Genomic DNA, 23,501 nt, shown 5'->3' on the forward strand with positions numbered 1-23,501 from the left:
AGGGCAGATTACAAAGATTAGAAATGAAGCGGCAAAGGCATATTTACCATGACAATGAGATTTTCTGAGGTGGGACCTAAAGCTTCTAAGGATTCTGGTTCGTCGGTTGGCCTCTTATAGTGAAAAGCTGTCCCAGCAACATCGAACTTCCTAGGCCAGTCAATAGTCCAGGCACCATTAATATAGTAATCATCCCCTTCAGATTTTAAAGCTAAAAAAAAAAAGAAAAATCACTGTCTACCTAAAAATGTGAAACTTCATTTACCACAATGTCACTCATTGATCATTGCACTGAAGTGTACAATGAATATCTATTTCCATTTCGAGATGGGAATCATTTTTTTTTTTTTTTTACAGACAACACCAACAATTTATTTTTTGTTACTTAGATATACATTGTGAAGTGATTTCTAATGAGGTGCCAGGAATCCTACCACAGAAACAGAAATATTTAGTAATCTCCAGCCACCGTTGGTAGAAATTCAGTAAGTACATTCTTTCTCATAGATAATGATGCTATATAATTTGGTAAAGTAGAAGTACTATGATTCACCTGCCAGTGAATTAGTGTCTCAGAAAATACCAAAAAATGCATATTAGATTATTCAAAGTCAATAAAAGTTTTCCCACAAGAAAACATCAGACTCAGACAACTTTGTACAGAGTAGTTCTACCACACATTCAAGGAAAAAATAATTTCAGTTTTTCACAAAACTCTTCCAAGAGGATAGAGAAAGAGAATACGTCCAATCTCATTTTATGAGCCCAGCATTTTCATGTTCAAACCTGGCCAGTCAAATAAGTAAAAATTATGCAACAACAGCACTCTTGAACAAACATGCAAAATGTAAGTAATTAAATAAAATATTAGCAATTGGCATAAAGTAATATAGAAGTTAATACATCAGAAGTAAGGTAAGCTTATCCCAGGATTGCAATGCTGGTTTAATAATAGAAAATCAATTAATATACTTTTTCATATTATTAAAGGAAGAAAGGCAGATGATTACCTTAACAGAGGCAGAAAAAGCATTTTAAAAAGTTCAATATTCATATATGATTTAAAAGAAATTTTAGTAAACTAGGAAAGCGTGAAACTTCGTTAATTTTATAAAAGGCAAACAAAAACACTCAAACAAAAATGTATAGTAAACATCAAACCTAAAGATGTAATGTTGAAGGCATTTTCTTTAAGATCAGGAAAAAGTTAAGGATGCCTGTTACCATCACTTTTATTCAACCATTGACTGTGGGATCTAGCTAGTGTAACAGAGTAGAAAAAAAAGAAATAAAGGCAATGAGGAAGGAAAAGAAGAGCCAAAAGACTCAGTTTTTTTTTTTTTTTAAGATGATATAATTTTCATCTTAATGTAAAAAATCTAAAAGAAATTATAGAAAAATAAGACATTTAATAAGAAAGTTTGGCAAGTTTTGATATAAAAATCAATATATGAAAGTCAGTTGTATTACTACATCGGAAGAGCAGTTATAAAGCAGTTTTAAATAAGGACATTCTCAGTGGCAACGAAAAATATAAAAATACTTAGTAATAATTCTATCAAAAGGCAGGCAAACCCTTAGTGGAGTTAATTATGAAATTTTAATAAAAATCATCAAGGCTGATCTAAACAAGTGGAGAGAAATAAACTGTTCTTGTAAAGACTCAATTTTGCCTGTATTAAGCTATCGATTTAGTGACTTTCAATAAAAATTCCCAAATGGTTGTAGAGAGCACTGTGGTGCTGCAGGGCCTGGTAGCACTTAGCAGCAGGAGGTGGAAGCAGGGAGAAGAGGAAGGGATCAAAAGTTCACAGAAGTGGACATTCAAAAGTGGATATAGTATATAAGGCAAAAACCCTATCAGCTGACTATATTCTACACAAGGGCCTGAAAGACCTTCCACTTATTAGAACAATAAAGAACGTGCTGGGGCTTCCTTGGTGGCGCAGTGGTCAAGAATCTGCCTGCCAATGCAAGGGACACAGGCCCGAGCCCTGGCCCGGGAAGATCCCACATGCCGCGGAGCAACTAAGCCCGTGCACCACAACTGCTGAGCCTGTGCTCTAGAGCCTACGAGCCACAACTACTGAGCCCACGTGCCACAACTGCTGAGCATGCACTCCAGATATGTATCTATTAACATATTATAGCAATCTAATAGCATATTAGAATTGGCCCTGCACCGCAATGAAGAGTAGCCCCCGCTCACTACAACTAGAGAAAGCCAGCGCACAGCAACTAACACCCAACACAGCCAAAAATAAATAAATAAATAGATAGATAAATAAATAAATAGATAAATAAATAAATAAAAGAATGTGCTGGTGAGACAGGCACCAGCATCACTGAGATGCTCTTCTCTTTAAGCTTGGAACTATCATTACAGAACTGGGCTCGCAGACAGCAATGGGGATGATCCCAACATACTAGAGGCCAGGAGGTACGGCGTAACCATTAGAATGGAGGTGGGTACAGTTATCACAAACAGTAACAAATTAGCATGGCAGTCAGGAGTAGTCATGGAGATATTTAACAGAATACAGTCTTCCAAGGGGCCCAAGAGATGGGCACTTTTCTGATCCAGACCCACTGAGCTTAAGCAGAGGCTGGGTGACCAGGAGATAGGATCCTACAACATCACAACACCACAGCACTCAGTGGTAATTTTTCCTCGCCTTTCCTCAAAGGACGTAAAAGCCATTACCAGCAGGGAAAGGGAAAATCCAAATATACTGAGGACTGTTGGGCACAGGGACTGAGTTGACCTGAAGTGGCAAATGGTGCCCCTTGTTTAGGATAAGACCACGTAGAAGTAAAGTAATAAAAGGAATTTTGACCCAGGTCCAGCTCACAGAGTGTCCACTGAGTCCATGAATCCAGTCAGTGGTCATTTCTCTCAGACCTGAATTTAAAATGGAAACAGGGGGCTTCGCTGGTGGCGCAGTGGTTGAGGGTCCACCTGCCGATGCAGGGGACATGGGTTCGTGCCCCGGTCCAGGAAGATCCCACATGCCACGGAGCAGCTAGGCCCGTAAGCCATGGCCGCTGAGCCTGCGTGTCCGGAGCCTATGCTCCGCAACGGGAGAGGCCACAACAGTGAGAGGCCCGCGTACCGCAAAAAAAATAAAATAAAATAAAATAAAAATAAAATGGAAACAGTATACTTGGTAGCTGGCATAACCTTCACATTTATCTCTTGATCTGTAAAATAACACCTATCCCAGTGGGGAAGACCAGGTTGAAGTCTCTGAAACTTCTCTCCTTCCCCCAGCTAAAACAGTAAACTACAAACAATATTGCATCTTGGAGTGGGGGCGGGGGTGTGTGTGTGTGGATTGCCAGAGATGAATGCTACCCATAAGGTCTTAAAGTGTGCAAGGGTGGTGGTCTCTACCATATACCTATTTACTTCACTTGTGTGGCCCCTACAGAAACTAGACAGATCTTTTTGGATGATAGTAGTCTGTTGCAAACTCAACCAAGGGGTACTGTTGCTGTGCTGGATATAGAGGTGGGATTCTTGACCATTTTCTTAATCACAAATTAAAATAGTAATTTTCCATGTGAATGTCAAGAAGATATTAAGTATTTATAATGTTATTGATAGAAAGGAATGAAAGGCTTATCTATAGGAATAAAAATGTGGAACTAGCAAGGGAAATTATGACTAAAGGAATAACTGGGGATGGAGGTGGGGTTAGAGAGCAGATTTTCCTGTCCAAATATTAAAACAGTAATTATACAAATATGGGGTGGGAACAACCTGTGGTATGGTACACAGATGGACAGAACAACAGAACAAAATGGACAGTTAAGAAATAAACAAAAGTACATATGGGAATTAATATATAACAAAGGAAGCACCCTAAATTAGTAAAGGAAGGATAACAAGAAATGGAACTAAGACAAAAGACTAGCTTTTTGGAAAAAAAAAAAATGCTGAATTTGTCTCATTCTTTATATAAGAATAGATACCACAACTCCATTCCTAGGTATATATCCTAAAGAAGTGAAAATAGGTACTCAAACAAATATATGTACACACATGTTCATAGTAGCACTATTCCCAATAGCCAAAGGTAGAAACAACCAAATGTCCATCAATGGATGACTGGATAAACAAACTGGGGTATATACAATACAATGGAATAACATTCAGCCATAAAAAAGAATGAAGAACTGTACATGCTTCAATGAGGATAAGACTAAAAAAAAATTACACTGAGTGGAAGAGGCTGAGGCTAGACATAAAAGGTCACATATTTTATGCATCTATTCATAAGAAATATCTAGAAAAGGTAAATCTAAGGGACAAACAGCAGACTGGTGGTTGCCAGGGGCTGGGGAATGGGAAGTAACTGCTTACTGGACACCGGGTTCCTTTTGGGGTGATGAAAATATTTTGGAATGTACTAAATACCAGTACGCTGTTCACTTTAAAAATGTTTGAATTCTATGTTATTTGGATATTACCTCAATAAAAACAAAGTTTAAAAAAAAGAGAGAAAAGAATAAATACCAGATGGGTAAATATTTAAATGTAAACATAGTTAAATCATAAAATGGTAGGAGAAAATGTAAGAGTACTTTTTAAAAAATAATATTGGGGTATTGAAAAGCTTTTCTAAGCATGACCAAAACCTCAGAAAGTATAAAGAAAAAGATTAGTAGATATGCATGCATAATTTTTTAAACCTCTATAGGAAAAAACATATAAAAAAGTTTAAAAATATGTGATAGAAAAAGGGTTATTAGCACTACTATACAAAAACTTCTATAAATAAATGAGTGATAATTTTGATAATGATTATCATGCTTTGACAGTGACAAACATGTCAGTTTAATTTTTTTGTTAGTATGCTAGCTTCTTCAAAAACTTTATCAGGCCAGATAAACAAGAAGGCCCAAAGGACTATAAGGGTCATGATGCAGAGAGTCTCTGACTCTCTGGACCTCTGCCACTTGTTCTTAAGAGTATAGACCATTTTCATTCCCCCCACCCCCATCTGCCTGGCAAATATATCTGTACTTTCTTGACTTCACATATGTTATAAAATTCATTTGATTGTCAAAAATAAATCTAATTAATCTTTTGAGATAAGAACATGTTAACGAAATTTAAGGATTATTTAGTCTTAAATTTGTCTTGTATTTAAAATTTTTTATTTTCAACTCTCACAGTAATTCTCTGTCTCATTTGAAACATCAAAATTACTTGGTTATATAAGACATCTGAGCCTGTATCACATGAAACAGTAAAAATAAAAACAAAACCTCTAGCAGCTTTGAATTCTCCTTCAATTTAAGCTCTCACTTTCCATTTTCCCATCTACTCACTTAAGGAATCCTAACTCACCTTTGCTGGTACCATAACGTAGTTCAGAAAAACACCAAACATTTAAGAAGGACTGAATAAGAATTTACTAAGGGAGGAGGATGTGGCATTATGGACAAAGAATTATCAAAGGGAAAACATCTGATGTCTTATTTTTGTTTTGATTCTTGCTGATGCAGAAAAGAATCTAAAATTATGGTATAAAAATAAAGGAGTCTTCCTTTATTAAAGGAAGGAAGAGCCTGATGATACTGGTATTCTACCTAAAGATGCATTCTAGATATAGTCTTATTTTTAAAAGATTTAAGGAAAAACAGGTGGTATTTTAAGGGGAGTAAGAACTCAACCAGATTTCATAAGGGTCTCTGCAGAGTCTAAATCTGTCTCAAGGGATCAAACATCAAATAAACAGAATTTCCACTTCTTTACAGAGGAAATAACTGGGATTGGACTTGCCCTCCAATTACAAATAACTAGAAAACTCACAAAATATATGAATCAGCTGTTTTTAGACATTGGCCAGGACTGTGCAGGACTGTGACACAGGCAAAAAGGAACACAAGGTGAGTCTCATAATCTCCCTAGCTTCCTGCCTGGAGGTACTTTCTGTCAGTGTAGACCATGAGAACCCAAGCAGAGGATGGTGGTCTCACTGAGTTAAGGAGACAGAGATCAGAAACTGGGAAGGCTAAGATACTTGGAATTTGCAGAACCAGAGAATTAGAGTAAAAGGAGGGAATCTGTTGCTGAATAGTAATCCATGTATGCATAGGATAAAATTCCATGAAGCCAGGCCAAAAAAACCACCAAAAAACAAACAAACAGAAACGAAAACAAAAAAACTAGATAACCACAAGCAGAAAAATTTCTCGAGAAAGAATTCAGAGAGTTTCAACCACTAGGGCATTCAGCAGAGAATCATGCCTTTTTAGTAGGGCTGAGCAACTCTAGAATTAAGGCTACTCTGGACTCACCTAAACAAAGCTCAAATACAAGCCTCAAAGATATCAAGCTCATCAACAAGTTAGTTAACACTCTTTAAAGGATAAAACAACAACAACAGCAAAATCCAGACTCTCAATAAAAATATATTCACAATGTACAACATCCAATGAAAAATTACTACAACTGGCAAGAAAGGGGAAGATATGGTACAAACCACGAAGAAAGCCAAGTAAAAGCAACAGACTCAGAAATGATAGAAATTATGGAATTAGCAGAAAATAACTTTCAAACAGCTATTATAAATATACTCAAGGATTTTAAAGGAAAACAAATATAATGAGAAAAAACTGGAAGATATGTACAGATGGATGCTCAGATCTACACAAAGAAAGTATGCCAGATACAATAAATATGTAGGTAAATAGAAAATAATTTTTCTTATTTTTAAATTTTTAAAAAGGATAACTGACTCTTTAAAACAAAAATAATAACAATGTATTGTAGGGTTTATAACATATGAAAAAGTAAAATGTGTTTTTAAAAAATAGCACAAAGGATGGAAGAAGACAATGGAAGTAAACTGTTATAAGCATCTTGCATTATACATAAATGGTATAATATTATTTGAAGGTATATTGTGATAAATTAAAGATGCATTTTGTAAACTCTAGAGCAACCACTAATTAAATAGAAAAAAGAAGTATAGCTAATAAGCCATTAGTAGAGTCCAAATGGAATACTATAAAACACTTGATAAACCTAAAAGAAGATATAAAAGGAGAATAAAGGGAAAAATACACGGAACAAATAGAAAAACAGCACAATGGTAGACTTAAACCCAATGATTTTAACAATTACATTAAATATAAATGATCCAGACGTGGAGCTGACAAACTATGGTCCACCACCTGTTTTGTAAATAAAGTTTACTGTAACACAGTCATACCCATTTATTTATGTATTATCTGTATCTGCTTTCACACTACAATAGTAGAACTTAATAGCTGAGATAGAGACTTCATGTCCTGTAAAGCTGAAAATATTTACCATCTGTGCCTTTACAGAAAAAGTTTGGCAAGCCCCCCATTTAGAGACTGTAATTGAAAAAGCAAAGATGGTTAGATACAATAAGAAATCAGAGTCAAACTACATGTTGTCTAAAAGAAACATATTTAAAGTTCAGAAACACCTACATGTGAAAAGTGGATGGATGGAAAAGAATTTACTATGCAAGCCCTAATCAGAAGAAATCTGGGTGGCTAGATTAGGATCAGTCAAAATAGATGAGGGTCAAAGAATATCATCAGAAATAAAGAGGAACATAGGATAATTATGAAATGTTCAATACATCAAGAAAATCTAACAATCTTAAATGTCTATACACCTAACAACAAACTGAAAATAAATGAAGCAAAACCTTACAACTAATGGGAGAAATAAACAAATCCACAATTCTAGTTGGAGATTTCAACATGATTCTTTCAATATTTGCTGAAACAAGGAGGCAGAAAATAAATAAAAATGTATAAGACTTGAACAAAACTGTCAACCAATTTAATCTAATTGACATTTATGGAATACTAAACCCAATACCACCATAATATACATTCTTCTCAAGTCCACATGGAATATTCACTAAGAGATACCATATTCTGGGCCATAAAAACACACCTCAACAAAAGAACTAAAATCATACAAAGTACCTTATCTGTCCATAATGGAATTAAGAAAAACCCCCAAATATTTGGAAATTGAATAATACCTTCTAAGCCATGCGTCATATGGTAAATAAAATATTTTAAATTGAGTGTTGGAAAAAAATATATCAAATATATGGGATGAAGTTAAAGCAACGCTTAGAGGGAAATTTATAGTGCAAAATGCCTATTTTAGGTTAGAAAAAAGATCTTTAAGATCAATAATCTAAGTTTCTATCTTGAGAAGCTAGAAAAATAACAAATTAAACACAAAGTGAATAGCAAAAAGGAAAAAATAAAGAGAAGAGTGGGAATCGATGTACTGGAAAATGGAGAAATAACAGAAAAGTCATTTAAACCAAAAGCTTGTTCTTTGAAATGATCAATAAGGTTAATAAACACCTCACTAGAACAATCAAGAAAAAGAAGATACAAATCACCAATGTGAGGAATGAGAGAAGAGCCATCACTACAGATCCTACAGGCATTCAAACAGAATAAGGGAATATTATGCACAAAATTATGCCAATGAATTCAACAACTTTATATCTATTACAGAAACTGAATTTTTCATTAAAAACTTCCCACAAAGAAAACTCCAGCCCAAATGGCTTCACAGTTGAATTCTATCAAACATTAAGAAATAATACCAATTTTACCCAGACTTTTTCAGAAAATAGAGAAGAAAGGAATATTTCCCAACCAACTTTATGAGGACAGGTTTATCCTAATATAAAAACCAACAAAGATGTTATAAGACTACAGACCAATATCCCACATGAACATAGATGCAAATATTCTTAACAGAATATTAGTAAATCAATTGTAACAATATATACAAAGGATAATAAATTTATGACAAAGTGATTTTTATCCCAAGAATGCTAGATTGATTTAACATTTGAAAACCAATCAATGCATTTACTATATTAACGGGAAAGGGAGGAAAAAAAATAACACATGATCATGCAGTAAACCTCAAAACCTATTCATGAAGAAAACTCTCAAAACTAGAAACAGAAGGGAACTTCCTCAACCTGATAAAGGGCATCTACATAAATCTTCTAGCTAACATTATATTTAGTGGTTAAAAAAAAAACAAACAAAAAACCCCAAAAAACTGAATTCTTTCCCTTTAAGATAAGCAACAATGAAAGGCTGTCCAGCCTCCTCACTTCTATTCAACATTGTACTGAAGGTCCTGATCACTATTATAAGGCAAGAAAAACAACATAAAAGACATAAATATTGGAAAGATAGAAGTAAAACTGCCTTTGTTGAAGGATGACATGATAATCTATGCTGAAAATCCTAAGAAATGTACAAAGCAACTATCAGAACTAATACATGAGTATAATCAGGACACAGGACATGAGGTCAATACAAAAATAAATCAATTGCTGTATAACAACTGACAATTCAAATATGAGATTAAAATATCAATATCATTTACAATAACATCAAAAAGCATGAAATATTTAGTGATAGATTTTTTAAAGATCTATATGTGCAAGATGTGTACACTGAAAAATAAGCATTACTGAACAAATGTAAAGACTTAAATAAATATACAGGTAAGTCTTTTCACGTATTGGAAGACAATATTTTTAAGATGTCAATTCTCCCCAAATTGATCTATAGATTCCAAATAATCTTTTTGTAGAAATTGACAAGCTGATTCTAAAATGTATATAGAAATGTAAGGGACCTAGAAAAAAAAATTATTTTGAGAAAGAGGAACAAATTTGAGGACATAATGCTTCCTATTTTCAAGACCTAATGGAAATCTCTATTAATCAACACAGTGTGGTTTTGGTTTAAGGACAGACATACGGAACAATGGGAGGGAACAGAAATAGACCCATACATTCATGTGCAATTGATCTCTACCACAAATGTCAAGGTAATTCAATGGGGGAAATAACATTCTTGAACAAAGGGTGCTATAGTAATTGAATATCCATGTGAAAATAACTGAATTTCAATCCTTACTTTATACCTTACATAAAAACTCAAAATGGACCATATCTCTAAATGTAAAAGCTAAACCCATAATTTCTCTAAGACATATTGAAGACAATCTTTGCAGTCCTGGGGTAGGCAAAATTTCTAAGATAGGATGTGAAAGCACAAACCATGAAAAAATTAATACATTAGATTTCATCAGAATTAAAAGACACCATTAAGAACAGAAATAAACAAGCCACAGATTAGAAGAAAATATTCATAAACATATATTTGAACAAGACATAACTAGAATATATAAAGAACTCAGAACTTTATAAAAAGAAAAAATGTAAAAATAGGCAAAATATTTGTTTAGACATTTTACAAAAAAAAATATCTACATGGGTAGAGTTAAAAAGACTGACAATACCAAGTACTGACAGGATGTAGAGCAACTGGAACTCTTTTACACTACTGGTGGAAATATAAATGATACAATCACTTTGGAAAACAGTTAATTTAATTAATTTCTTATAAAGTTAAGCATGTACTTATCATATGACCCAGTGATTTCACTCCTAGGCTTTTTATCCAGGAGAAACGAAAACATATGCCTGCACAAAACTTGTCTATGAATGTTCAAAGAAGCTTTATTCATAATAGTTGAAGACTGACAATGACCCAAATATCCATCAACAAGTGAGTGGATAAATAAATTATGGTATATCCAAACAATGGAATACTATTTGGCAATAAAAAGGAATGAACTTCAGATACACTCAACAATATAGATGAATCTCAAAAACATTATGTTATGAATGAAAAAAAAGCCAGATATAAGAGTGCCTACTATATGATCCTATTTATGTGAAATTCCAGAATAAATAAAAGTAAAATAATAAAATGTCAGAAAAGAGATCAATGTTTTCTGAGGCTAAGGCTAGGGGGACTTGACTGCAAAGGGTAATGAGAGGATGTTTTGGAGTCATAGAAATGTTCTACATCTTGGTTGTGGTATTTATATGTATATCTATATCTATATATATAGAGAGAGAGATACAGATAAAATTGTAAATACTTTGTGAACTATACACTTATAATGGATGCATTTTATTATATGTAAATTATACCTCATTAAAATTGATTTTAAAAAATCAACTATGGGGCTTCCCTGGTGGCGCAGTGGTTGAGAGTCTGCCTGCCGAAGCAGGGGACACGGGTTCGTGCCCCGGTCTGGGAAGATCCCACATGCCGCGGAGTGGCTGGGCCCGTGAGCCATGGCTGCTGAGCCTGCGCATCCGGAGCCTGTGCTCCACAACGGGAGAGGCCACAACAGTGAGAGGCCCGCATACCGCAAAAAAAAAAAAAAAAATCAACTATGGGACTTCCCTGGTAGCACAGGGGACATGGATTCAATCCCTGGTCTGGGAAGATCCCACATGCCACAGAGCAACTAAGCCCATGCACCACAACTACTGAGCCTGCACTTTAGAGCCCGTGAGCCACAACTACTGAAGCCCACTCACCACGACTACTGAAGCCCAAGCGCTCTAGGGCCCGCGTGCCGCAACTACTGAGCCTGCGCACTGCAACTACTGAAGCCCATGCACCTAGAGCCCGTGCTCCGCAACAAGAAGCCACTTCAATGAGAAGCCCGTGCACCACAACGAAGAATAGCCCCTGCTCACTGCAACTAGAGAAAGCCTGTGCACAGCAATGAAGACTCAATGCAGCCAAAAATTTAACAACAACAACAAAAAAAAATCAACTAACCCAGTGAAGAGTAAGCTATAAACTACTAATTTTTTTGTTTAGTTCTTTCATGTGGAACTTCTTTTGGACATGAAAGTGTTCTACCTCAAAGCAGTATGTCTTTTCCTTCATGATACTGTGGTGCTTTTCCTCATTAATTTTTAAAATCTAGCAAAATATGCTACTTACCAATATAGTTCTTTGACATGGCAACTTCTCTGACTTCAATGTGAACAGAGCCTCTTGGTATCTGCACTACTTCCATGTAGCCTGGAACACAGAAGACAGCCAGTAATAAGCAGCATCTGGAGCTTTCATCAGAAAATGAGTGTTTAGTAAGCATTCAGTAATAACAGTTTCCTTATTCTTCCATGCTTCCTTTTGTACTTTATAAATTGTGAATAATGAGCAAATTCCCCTTTGGGTTCATGAATACATCTAAGAGTATTTTTCTTTTCCTCTAAAATTATCTCAAGATATCTTTAAAGTCTCAAGATATATAATATTGGTTCATTTTTTTTTTCCCCTCAACACATGGCGCCCACTTCAAGGCTCTGTGGGAATTCCCATCTTAAAGAAACGTGGCTAAATGAAGTCAAGTAGAAATGGAATAATATGTCCTTAAAATATCTAACCTGAAGCCATATTTAATATTTAAAGGACTGAAAGCAATTTGGGGGAAAACCATTGTCTGCCTGAATAAAGAAATTTTTAAAATAAGGGGGGAAATCAAATATTTTGGCTATTCCAAGTACACCAGAGGTGTGAGGAAGAGTTCTTTCTACACACTCACCTCCTCTGGGCAACGAATCATTGAAGAACCCTTCAATGGCATCACATGTGCTTCCATCCCCTCCACAGACTCGACATCTATCTTCCCTAGCATCGGATCCCAAAATATTATCACAACCTACATGCTGAAAACAGAGAAGAATATTCAGTGTGTCAAAAAGAGGAGGAGCTCTTGGACCCACTAACCAAATGAATATAACTTATTTATTTACGTGTTTTTCCAGTACAGGAAATCTAAACAGGAAATACTTTCCTCTTTCCACTTATACCTTCATTCCCTAAGTAATTCTAGCTAACACTTCTCAACACGTAAGTTTAAAGAAAAAAATTCTGATTTCCCCAGGAATGTACACCTGTATTTCTAGCTTAGACTTCTTCTTCATGTATGGATACCAGGCTCCAATTCTTAAAATATTGTAATTTGTTGGCAATGGGCTCTTACTTATACCCTCAATTAAGAAATGCAAGAACTAAGAAAAAATGGCATATGGTCCTACACAACAAGGGTTATAACAACAAGAGTCTTGACTGAGCACTATGGTTTGCCCTTTCTAAACCACTGGCTCTTTTGGATATCCAATTTTTAGTGTTAGTGTCAAGGATTAGTTGTGGAATTCATGCCTGAGGAAATCTCTAAAAATGAATGAATACCTGTTTCCATTAGCTGAATAAAATTACCATAAAGAAAAGGAGATATAAACATGAAATTTTATTGTAGAAGCTGAAATTCTACCTTTCAATTTTGTATTTAATCATAGAAATGTGGCCTTCATATATTTTTGGCATATTTTGGCACTTAAATTTGTAATTTGACTTTTAGCCATTAATACCAGGCATGCAATGTCTGAATATAACCTGTGCCTGGGTCTTGGTTATCTGAAAAACATTTTTATACTGTCCCAGAAATAACTTTTTCTTCAAGTAAGTAAATAAACACACACACACACACACACACACACACACACACACACACACACACACAGTGCAACATCAGATACATTTGGAGACAAGTTAACCAGAAGGACAGAAACTTGCAAGAAATTATGAGACTAACTAAAATAGACAGTGTTTTTTTATCTCATCTTTCTCAGTTTCTGGCATTTAGTTTTATATTTCTCTTTAAGGTCAAACAAAAGCAGACAAGGAAAAAAGTTAAGAAAACAGTGTTTTTTGTGGCTAATTTCTTATGATAAGATTCATACACAGGTCTAGGAAAATACCATGGATTTGCTCCTGCAATTCCCAACTGTTCTGGTTAATTCTCTGAAGTAAATGCATTAATAAGAGTAATTCTATAGCAAAAACCATTATAAATGCTTCAAAAGAAGACAAAATGGGAAGAGCATAGCTGTTTTACACTTTGAGGAAATATTTTGCTATGAAATATATCAAATAATCTTTCATTGAGAACACACAGTAGACATATGAATGAGCTGAATCCTCATTCCCCCTCTTTGCTATCATCTTGTTTGTAAACAGAAGAATAATGGAAATTAAATTCCAAAATATCTTCATAGCTCTAGCAATCCCTATAAACATAACTAGAACACCAGAATAAATCACACTTGCATGGTGCTTGAAGGTGAATGGATAATTCTACCTTTAACTATGTATATTTCCTTACTGAAAATTAAATTAAAATGCAGCCCTTTATTAAAAATTAGCATAGTATTAATTACGAGCTACTATATGAGAAAAAAAAGACAGAAGTCTCAAAAACCCCAACAAAAAGCAATGAAATTCATAATCTGAGCAACCTTGCATTCTCCATTGATACAGATATCCAGTGAATCTGCATTGCACTGAGTCCCATCAATCACCGCAGGGGCACGTTCAGTGTAGAAATTGTAACCTTCAGCCAAGCAGTTTAACGCACAAGGTTTTACCCCACCTGGACAAATATAGTAGAAGAGAAATAAATGGAGTGGTTCTCCTAAGGAACAGTGATTCAGTATCATCCACAGCATATTTACGATTGATAACAGACCATCACTCTCTGACTATATACCTAGATGTGTAGGTTTCTTTTCTTCTTTGCTAAAATTTCATGTTTACTTTCATTGCTTGTGCAACTTGAAGGAGGACCTGCTGAGTAATCTTAAGGTTTTAAAATTTCAGGTATTTCCCATATATATTTTCAATATACTTTAGGTCAAAAGGGATCGCAGTGGAGGTAACTGAATGTTGAAAAAAATGGATGAAATAAAAGCAATTTTGAAAAACTAAAAAAATAAAGTTTAGGAAGGCCTTGAGAATGACTTTGTATGACAAATAGAAATTTATGCAAATTATATCACTTGTTACTGAATACGATACAAAAACTGCTACTTCAAGCAGAGATATGGTAATTATAAAATAAAAGTAAACTTAGAGCTGCTTTAAACATATATTCCATGGAAGTGGCTCTAGCATGGAGATAAATTCTTATGAGATTAGCAAGTCAAAGATAAAATTAATTATAGCACTAAATTTGAAAAGTTCTTATGAGATTAATAAATCAAAGATAAATATTGGGTTGGCCAAAAAGTTCGTTTGGGTTTTTCTGTAAGATGGCCAACCCAATATTACATAGCATCAAACATTTTTAGTTTAAATAAATTGAATAAAAACTAAAAGAAATAAACTTGAATAATTTTTTAAAAATCTAACTTTATATTGTGAATAAATGCATACACTAACTTGAGAATTTTCATTTTGTAACTTGAAATTTGTATTTCAATAGCTGTGTGTGTATTTCAAGGTTGACGTGAAAAATAGGTATAAATAGTAGCAATTTTAAAAAAACAAGCAGATTACATATCATAACTTCTCAGTATATTGGAAAAGTAGCAATCAATATGGATTTATTTTATTCAAAACTGAACATAAAAAAGCTATTTATAAAAATGTAATTATTGATTAAAATTAGGACTTAAAAATACTTTCTGTTGAACCTTTGTTCCATGATGTTTAAAACATTTTGGCCTTATTATAATGATCTGATAAAATTTCTTTGAAATAAAGAAGACTTCCTCTAAAAAAGAAAATTAGACAGAAAGATGAAATGACATGCCTAGGTCTTAGTGAAGGCAGAAACCAGGTTTCTACGGGGTGAAGTAAAAGAGAAGTCAACGGAGTGATGGAGACAATGATAAATTATAGAGAGAACAATTGATTAAAGTAGATCACTGTTACAGTTGACTTTTGTCATGTAAGAAGATGGCCCAATATTGTCAGACATTGTTTTTTCAAGAGGAGATGAAAACCTAGACTTTAAAAATATAAACTCTTGGGCTTCCCTGGTGGCACAGTGGTTGAGAGTCCACCTGCCGATGCAGGGGACACGGGTTTGTGCCCCGGTCCGGGAAGATCCCACATGCTGCAGAGCGGCTGGGCCCGTGGGCCATGGCCGCTGAGCCTGCGTGTCCGGAGCCTGTGCTCCACAATGGGAGAGGCCACAACAGTGATAGGCCCACATACCGCAAAAAAAAAAAAAATATATATATATATATATATATATATATATATATATATATATAAACACTCTTCTTGGAAACTCATAAAAAGTTTTCAAAAATACTGTGGAGGCTAAAACATGTATATAAGTAAAAACGGTTCCTGAACTGCCAGTTTACAACCTCTGGCTGAAGTCTGTGTTTTCTTCCATTTTCAATGTCTACAGGCTATAGAACTTCTATATAACATAATGTTATTATTAGGCTTAGGTTAATGATACATTTTGCTGTACTGAGAACAGAAATAACAAGTAATAAATAAAATAATTTCTTCCTGAACTGATAATCAAGGTATTATATTTATTTTTATAAGATTCTCATGAATAAAATTGCTCTAAATTTCCACAGATCTAACTGGGATTTTTTTTTTCATTACTACCCAGTGTAGTTCTTTCGCCATTTTTTATTGTAATGCTTTGGAATTTAATGCAGCTTTTTATGCACCAGACTATAAAAAGAGAACATGAGTCTTTTATTTACACAATTTTAGTATTAATTATGTACGGTAGTATTTGATAGGCAGAACACATAAATGCTCTGGTTGTATTCCTTAGCCCACTGCACTGTGTGATAATAATACAAATATATTTATTCTTCCTTTATTGCTGAAGATGTGTTCAGCTTCCTCTGCTACAATAAGTTTTCAGAAGAGGTAATGTTATTATTTCAAGAAGGGATTTAAGATGATTCTCTGAATGGAAGGTCACATTACCAATTACCTTCAGTAAAGCTTATTATGAATTTAGGGTTAATTTACAAAGCACACAATTATCTAGATGCTAATTATTAAATCTGTGAATTATTTCAGAGACTTACTTCTACAGTAAGACAAAACAATCCCAAATGTATATGCACCTAATAAAAGCAATTCAAAATACATGAAGCAAAAACCTACACCCACACACAAAAAGCAAAGCCATAAAACAGTTGAAGATTTTAACACACTTCTCTCAGGAACCGATTAAAAAACCAGAGCAGAAAAAAATCAGAAAGAATATAAAAGATCTGAACAATACTATCATGCAGCTTGACCTTGTTATCATATAGAACACTATATCCAACAACTGGAGAAAACACATCCTTTTCACGTATACATAGAACATTCATCAACCTGGACAATAAGCTGTATCATAAAACAAATTTCAACTATTTTAAAAATTTAAATCATACAGAGTATTCTCTGATCATAATGTAATTAAATGATAAATCAATAACAAAAAATCTAGAAAAAATCAACAATTTAGAAATAAAAATAACAGTTCTAAATAACCCCTGGGTCAAAGAAGAAATCACAATGTAAATAAGAAAATATTTTGAACTGAAGGAAATAAAAATACATCAAATGTTAGGAATGCAGAACAGTAAAATAAACCCCTCCCCCCAAATAATAATAAGAGCAAAAAATTAATTAGAAAAAAAGTACTAAAACCAAAAGTTGATTCTTTGAAAAGAGTAATAAAATTGATAAACTTCAAGCAAGAATGATCAAGAAAAAGAGAGAAGATACATATTATCAATAGCAGAAATGGAAGAGTGTATATCACTACAGATCCTATAGATACTAAACAGGATAATAAGAGAATGGTATTATCAATTATCTGCGAATAAATTGGACAACATGGAAGTAACATAAATTTCTTGAAGACACAAATTCAAAAACTGACATAAGAATAAAAAAATCTGAATAGCTCTTTATCCATTAAAGGAGTTGAGTTTGTAATAAAAAAATTATTTTCACAAGAAAATACCGAGCCTAGATGGTTTTATTAGTAAAATCTATTCTAAGGAAGACATATTATCAACCCTACAAACTCCTTCAAGATAAATAAGGATTCTATTTCTGGAAGCCAGAGTAACTCTGATACCAAAACTTATCAAAAACATGACAAGTAAAAAATTTACAAATCAATATTCCTTATGAAGATAGATGTAAACATCCTTAATCAAATATTAGCAATTAAGCCCAATAACAAGATAATAAATAAAAAGATAATAAATCATTATCACATGGGGTTTATCCTGGGAATAAAATGTCAGTTTGACCTTATAAAATCTATCAACTAAGTCACTATATTAACAGAATAAAGAAGAAAAACACATATAATTAATACATGCACAAATTGTAATGAAGGGCCAAGTCAGTGAATTAAGGCAAGAAAATAAAATAAAAAGGTCCAAAGATTGAAAATAATAATCTCTATTTCCAGATAACATGACTATTTACCAAGAAAATTCTAAACAATCTACAAAACAACTATTAGAACTAGTAAGGGAATTTAGAAGGGTCACAGAATACAAAGTTAATATGTAAAAATCAATTGAAACAATTGAAAATAAAAAATTCTAAACTTTTATTTACAGTAGTGTCAAAACCATAAATTACTCAGGAATAGATTTAACAGAAGATGTGCATGACCTTACACCTAAAACTATAAAGCATAGCTGAGAGAAATTAAGGAAAACATGGAGAGATATACCATGTTCATAAATTGGAAAATTCAATATTGTTAGTATATCAGTTTTTCCTCAATTGATATAAAGATTCAACATGACAAGAATCATAAACCCAACATGTTCTTCTGTAACCATTAACAACTGATTCTAAAATTTATATGGAAATGCAAAGCACTTAGAATATACAAAGGACTCTTAAAAAAAAGATCAAAGTAGGAGGAGCTTACACTACCCATGTCCAAGACTCTACAGTTAATCAAGTCAGTGTGGTACCAGCATAGGATTGACAAATAGATCAATGAAACAAAATAGAGTCTATAAATACACTAAAAATACATACCATACCCCGAAATTATTTTTAGACTGTAGATCTAAATATAAAGATCAAAACCATAGGCTTTTAGAAGAAAATATCTTCCTGAGTTAAGGTAGGCAAAGATTTCTAAGACAGGACATAGAACACAATGACCATAAAATTAAAAAAAAAATAGAATTCATCAAAATTAAAATCTTATACTCATCCAGAACACCATTTAAAACATAAAGAAAAGCAAAGAAAGTAAAGAAAGCCATAGGCTGTGAGAAAATACTTGTAAAACCTATCTGATAAATGAACCACTTGAGAATAAAAAGATAAATAACCAATTTAAAAATAGGCAAAGGAAGAGGCACATGCTGCTCAACATCACTAATTATTAGAAAAATGAAAATCAAAACTACAATGAGGTATCACCTCACACCAGTTAGAATGGGCATCATCAGAAAATCTACAAACAACAAATGCTGGACGGGGTGTGAGAAAAGGGAACCCTCTTGCACTGTTGGTGGGAATGTAAATTGATACAGCCACTATGGAGAGCAGTATGGAGGTTCCTTAAGAAACTAAAAATAGAATTACCATATGATCCAGCAATCCCACTACTGGGCATATACCCAGAGAAAACCATAATTCAAAAAGACACATGCACCCCAATGTTCATTGCAGCATTATTTACAATAGCTAGGTCATGGAAGCAACCTAAATGCTCATCGACAGATGAATGGATAAAGAAGATGTGGTACATATATACAGTGGAATATTACTCAGCCATAAAAAGGAATGAAATTGGGTTATTTGTAGAGATGTGGATGGACCTAGAGACTGCCATACAGAATGAAGTAAGTCAGAAAGAAAAAAAAAATATCGGATATTAATGCATATATGTGGAATCTAGAAAAATGGTCAGATGAGCCGGTTTGCAGGGCATAAATAGAGACACAGATGTAGAGAACAAACGTATGGACACCAAGGGGGGAAAATGGCGGGGGGGTGGGAGTGGTGGTGTGATGAATTGGGCAATTGGGATTGACATGTATACACTGATGTGTATAAAATTGATGACTAATAAGAACCTGCTGTATAAAAAATAAATAAATAAAATTCAAAAAATAATAGGTAAAAGATTTGAACAAACATTTTATAAATGAGGATATATAAATGCTCAATAAGCACATGAAAACGTGCTCAACATATTCAATGATCAGAAAATGCAAATTAAAACTTCACTGAGACAACATTATACACCCACCAGAAGATGACTGAAAACACCAAATGTTGGCAAGAATGGGGAGCAAACAGAACTCTTATACACTGTTGATGGGAGTGTGACTGGTACAATCGCTTTGGAAAAACATCTGGCAGTTTCTTTTAAAACTAAACTCACAGCTACCCTATTGCCCAGCAATTCCACCCCTAAGTATTTACCCAAGAGAAATGAAAACATATGCCCACAAAAAGACATACACAAATGTTCATAGCCACTTATTCATAACAGCTGAAAACTAGGAACAATCAGGTTTCCATCAATAGCAGAATGGATAAACAAACTGGTTAGTACAATGGAATACTGCTCAGCAATTAAAAAAGAATGAACTAATTACATTTGCAAGGACATGGATGGATCTCAAAAACATTAGGCTTAGAGAAGCCTTGGATAAAAGAGTAAATATGCCATGATTTCCTTTACATGAAGTTCTGTAACAGAAAAAACTAACTGATGGTAAGGAAAAAAATCAGAACTGGTTGCCTCTTGGAAGTAGGTAGAGGCAGCTACTAAATGGGAAGAAGTATGAGGACTATGAGAATTTTGGAGGTAATGGTAATGTTCTATAACTCAGTAAGGTTTTACAGGTGTATGCATTTGTCAAAACTCAGGGAAAGTACAGTTAAGTTTTGTGCATCTCATTGTACATAATCTTCCCTGAAAAGAAAAAAGAAAATAAATATTGAACTGTGGTTAAACTTATACAAGCTGAAGCATCTAGAGGAAAGTATACTGATGACTACAATTTACTTTGAAATGCACCTGAAAAATAGAATAAATTAATGAATGGATAGAGAGATGACTAGACATGTAATAAAGACAGTATATTAAAAATATTAATGATAGAATCTTGGTGGTGGGCAGATAGTTGTCACTGCAAAATTGTTTTAATATTGCTCTATGTTGGAAAGTTTTCAAAGTAAGATGTTGGGGGAATTCCCTGGTGGTTTAGTGGTTAGGACTTGGTGCTTCCACTGCCGGGGCCTGGGTTCAATCCCTGGTTGAGGAACTAAGATCCCGAGAGCCATGTGGCATGGCCAAGAAAAAAAACAAAAAACTAACTAAGATATTGGAAAAACAATTAATAAAAGTTTTTTTAAGAGTACATTCTATTTTTCTAAGAGAAAATTTTAACAAAATTTAGTTTGTATTTTGGGAGCGTAAGAAAACTTCTTGTGCTTACAGAGCAATTAGCGTCTGATACTTGCCTAAAATAAAGAGCAAAAAATGTTTCCCTGAAAAAGAACAATAATCATCTATGGAAAGATCCTTGGTCTGTGACCAAGAAAGACACAGATTTTCCTGGCCTCTTTTGAGTTGATTTATATCATTATAATTTGTTTTTAGGGTGATAATTCCACACATTCAATAATTGTAAATTATTATAATATAATGTCTATACACCCCAAGGAAGTCTCAAGAACTCAGAAATATTACTTGGATTTACATTATTTCTAGGAACTTTGTACCTTGTTAAATAGAATTGGGTTTTAAAAAATGATTTCTGATCATTTGTACTAACATATTAACTTTATTACAGGGAAACTAAAACACGAGACCTTTATAGTATTAGAAGCACTTTCCTGTGATTTACAAACACTAATCTTTACTAGTATGTATATGAATGTAAGGCATATTTGTATGTATTTATATATTCCTTTATATTTGCAAAGCTCTCAAGCATGATGAAAACTCTGCCAGGTTATACATTACCTCCAGTATAGGGTTTCCAGTTATAATACTTTCCACGGAAAGGCATATTGTCAAAGTCTGCACACTGTTTCTCTCGAAAATCTCGGGCCCCCAAAGGACATGGCTAAAATAAAATAAAATCATAAATAGTATGATTGTTGAAAAATACCAAAACCAAGGGACAATGTCCCTAAAATTAAAAGTGCCTGAACTCCATCACATTAGCTTACTCCCTTATTCTCTGGCTATAATTCTGGCATTTGCTTTACTGTTTTACAACCAGTATTATGACTGAAGTGTCTGAATTGTAATCTTAGCCACAGAAGAAATAACTGAAGTAACTTAAACAAAGTTAAGTGTTAGACAGTTTCCATATAACTTTACACTCAGACGCATCTCATAGTCCACTTTGCAATCAATCCGTCAGGTATCTCCTTATAAACAGACATAAAAACTAGATGAAGAAACTAAAACACAAAATCCTTTTCGGTAACAGTATTTGAGGTCCAGTTGCCACAGCTACTCCCAGCTCTTTATTTTAAGAAATCAAGAGGCAGGTTTGTAACATGACATTCAGCACTATTAATTGTGGTTTGGATCCCAACTACTATAGCTGTTTACTGTCTAGCCCTGACAAAAACCATATTTTAAGATGTGGAATGAACTGGGCAAAATGCTAGGCCTCACGTCTAAACACCTTTAAATTCAAGGAATTCGGACTTATTAAGATTTACATTTAATCTATTAACATCACAGAAAATAAAATACTGAATTTTCAAAACATGTACATGTGTTGGGTGGTGGAGGAGAGAAGGATGTTGAGAGGGTGAAGAGAGGATTATTTGTTTTTAAAAGTTTGGAATGCTTCTTCTACCTAAGTTTTTTAGGGAAGAAAATCTTGCCAATCTAGTTAGGTCTGGATTTCAAATACCACAGGGCCATCCTAAATTTAATCTTAAAGTTCACAAAGAATTAAAAGTATAACTTCTCATAGTGTTTGAGGAAATATGACCTAATTTGACTTATCTTTTAGAATTCTGGAGCAGTAGCACTTAAAAATCAAAGTACTGCTTTTGAAACATGGGTGGGGAAAACATTTCCCTTAAATATGACAGAACAAAATAAGTCATTAGATAAAAGTCTCAATTGTGAATAAATGGCGAGTATGCTACAATCTCAGAGATCATTTTGAGGACATTTTACTACCCTCCCTTAGATCTCTACATTTACTTTATACAGTTTCCTGAGATCAGTACATTGCAAATGGTCCCTTGAAGCATGTGCAAAACTAATAGACCACAAGGTGCAAATATGTGCATGGTCATCATTACTTCCTATATACTGTGGTTAAAATTTCTACCATATCAAGTCCAAAGCCTCATATTCTGAAAATAGTGACAGCAGGTCTACGTTCTGTTATGAGCCTTGCATTTTAAAATATTTTCTGCACGTTAAAATATGACACTGCAGTGCTAAACCTAATGGTTCTGCCTGTCGAATTATCCTTATTTACCTTTTAAAAAATGAAAACTATTTACCATAGGTTACATAGTGCATGACGCTGGAAGGATATGCTTCCAGGGTCTTTTGTTTCATGGTGTGCTTATCTTTGAAATAAAGAAATGCTTCCCTTTACAAGCCATTTTCAGGAAATCCCAGAAAATGACCAAGGTTGTCAGTGGCTTTGTCATGTAGCAAGACTAGTTTTTAAGCAAATATCATCAATTTAATAAAACACAGGTAATTTGAAATCTAGCCACAAGTTTTCACATAATACTTAAGTATTTGTAAAGCACCAACCACCTAAAAC

At 33.9% G+C, this 23,501-nt stretch overlaps 1 protein-coding gene across 1 annotated transcript in view; it reads right to left on the reverse strand.

Annotated features, from left to right (window-relative positions):
- Positions 1–23,501, reverse strand: part of ADAMTS6 (ADAM metallopeptidase with thrombospondin type 1 motif 6) — a 264,059-nt gene that overhangs the window by 49,761 nt on the left and 190,797 nt on the right. The window contains exons 14-18 of the mRNA XM_082652300.1: positions 21,713–21,815; positions 14,226–14,359; positions 12,470–12,593; positions 11,866–11,946; positions 48–211 (exon numbers count right to left, since the gene is read on the reverse strand). Coding sequence (XP_082508426.1) covers positions 48–211; positions 11,866–11,946; positions 12,470–12,593; positions 14,226–14,359; positions 21,713–21,815 — 606 coding nt within the window. The remainder of the gene's footprint in view (positions 1–47; positions 212–11,865; positions 11,947–12,469; positions 12,594–14,225; positions 14,360–21,712; positions 21,816–23,501) is intronic.

This window comes from Grampus griseus (genome assembly GCF_964374135.1).
Source record: "Grampus griseus genome assembly, chromosome: 3".
Taxonomy (NCBI): Eukaryota; Metazoa; Chordata; class Mammalia; order Artiodactyla; family Delphinidae; genus Grampus; species Grampus griseus.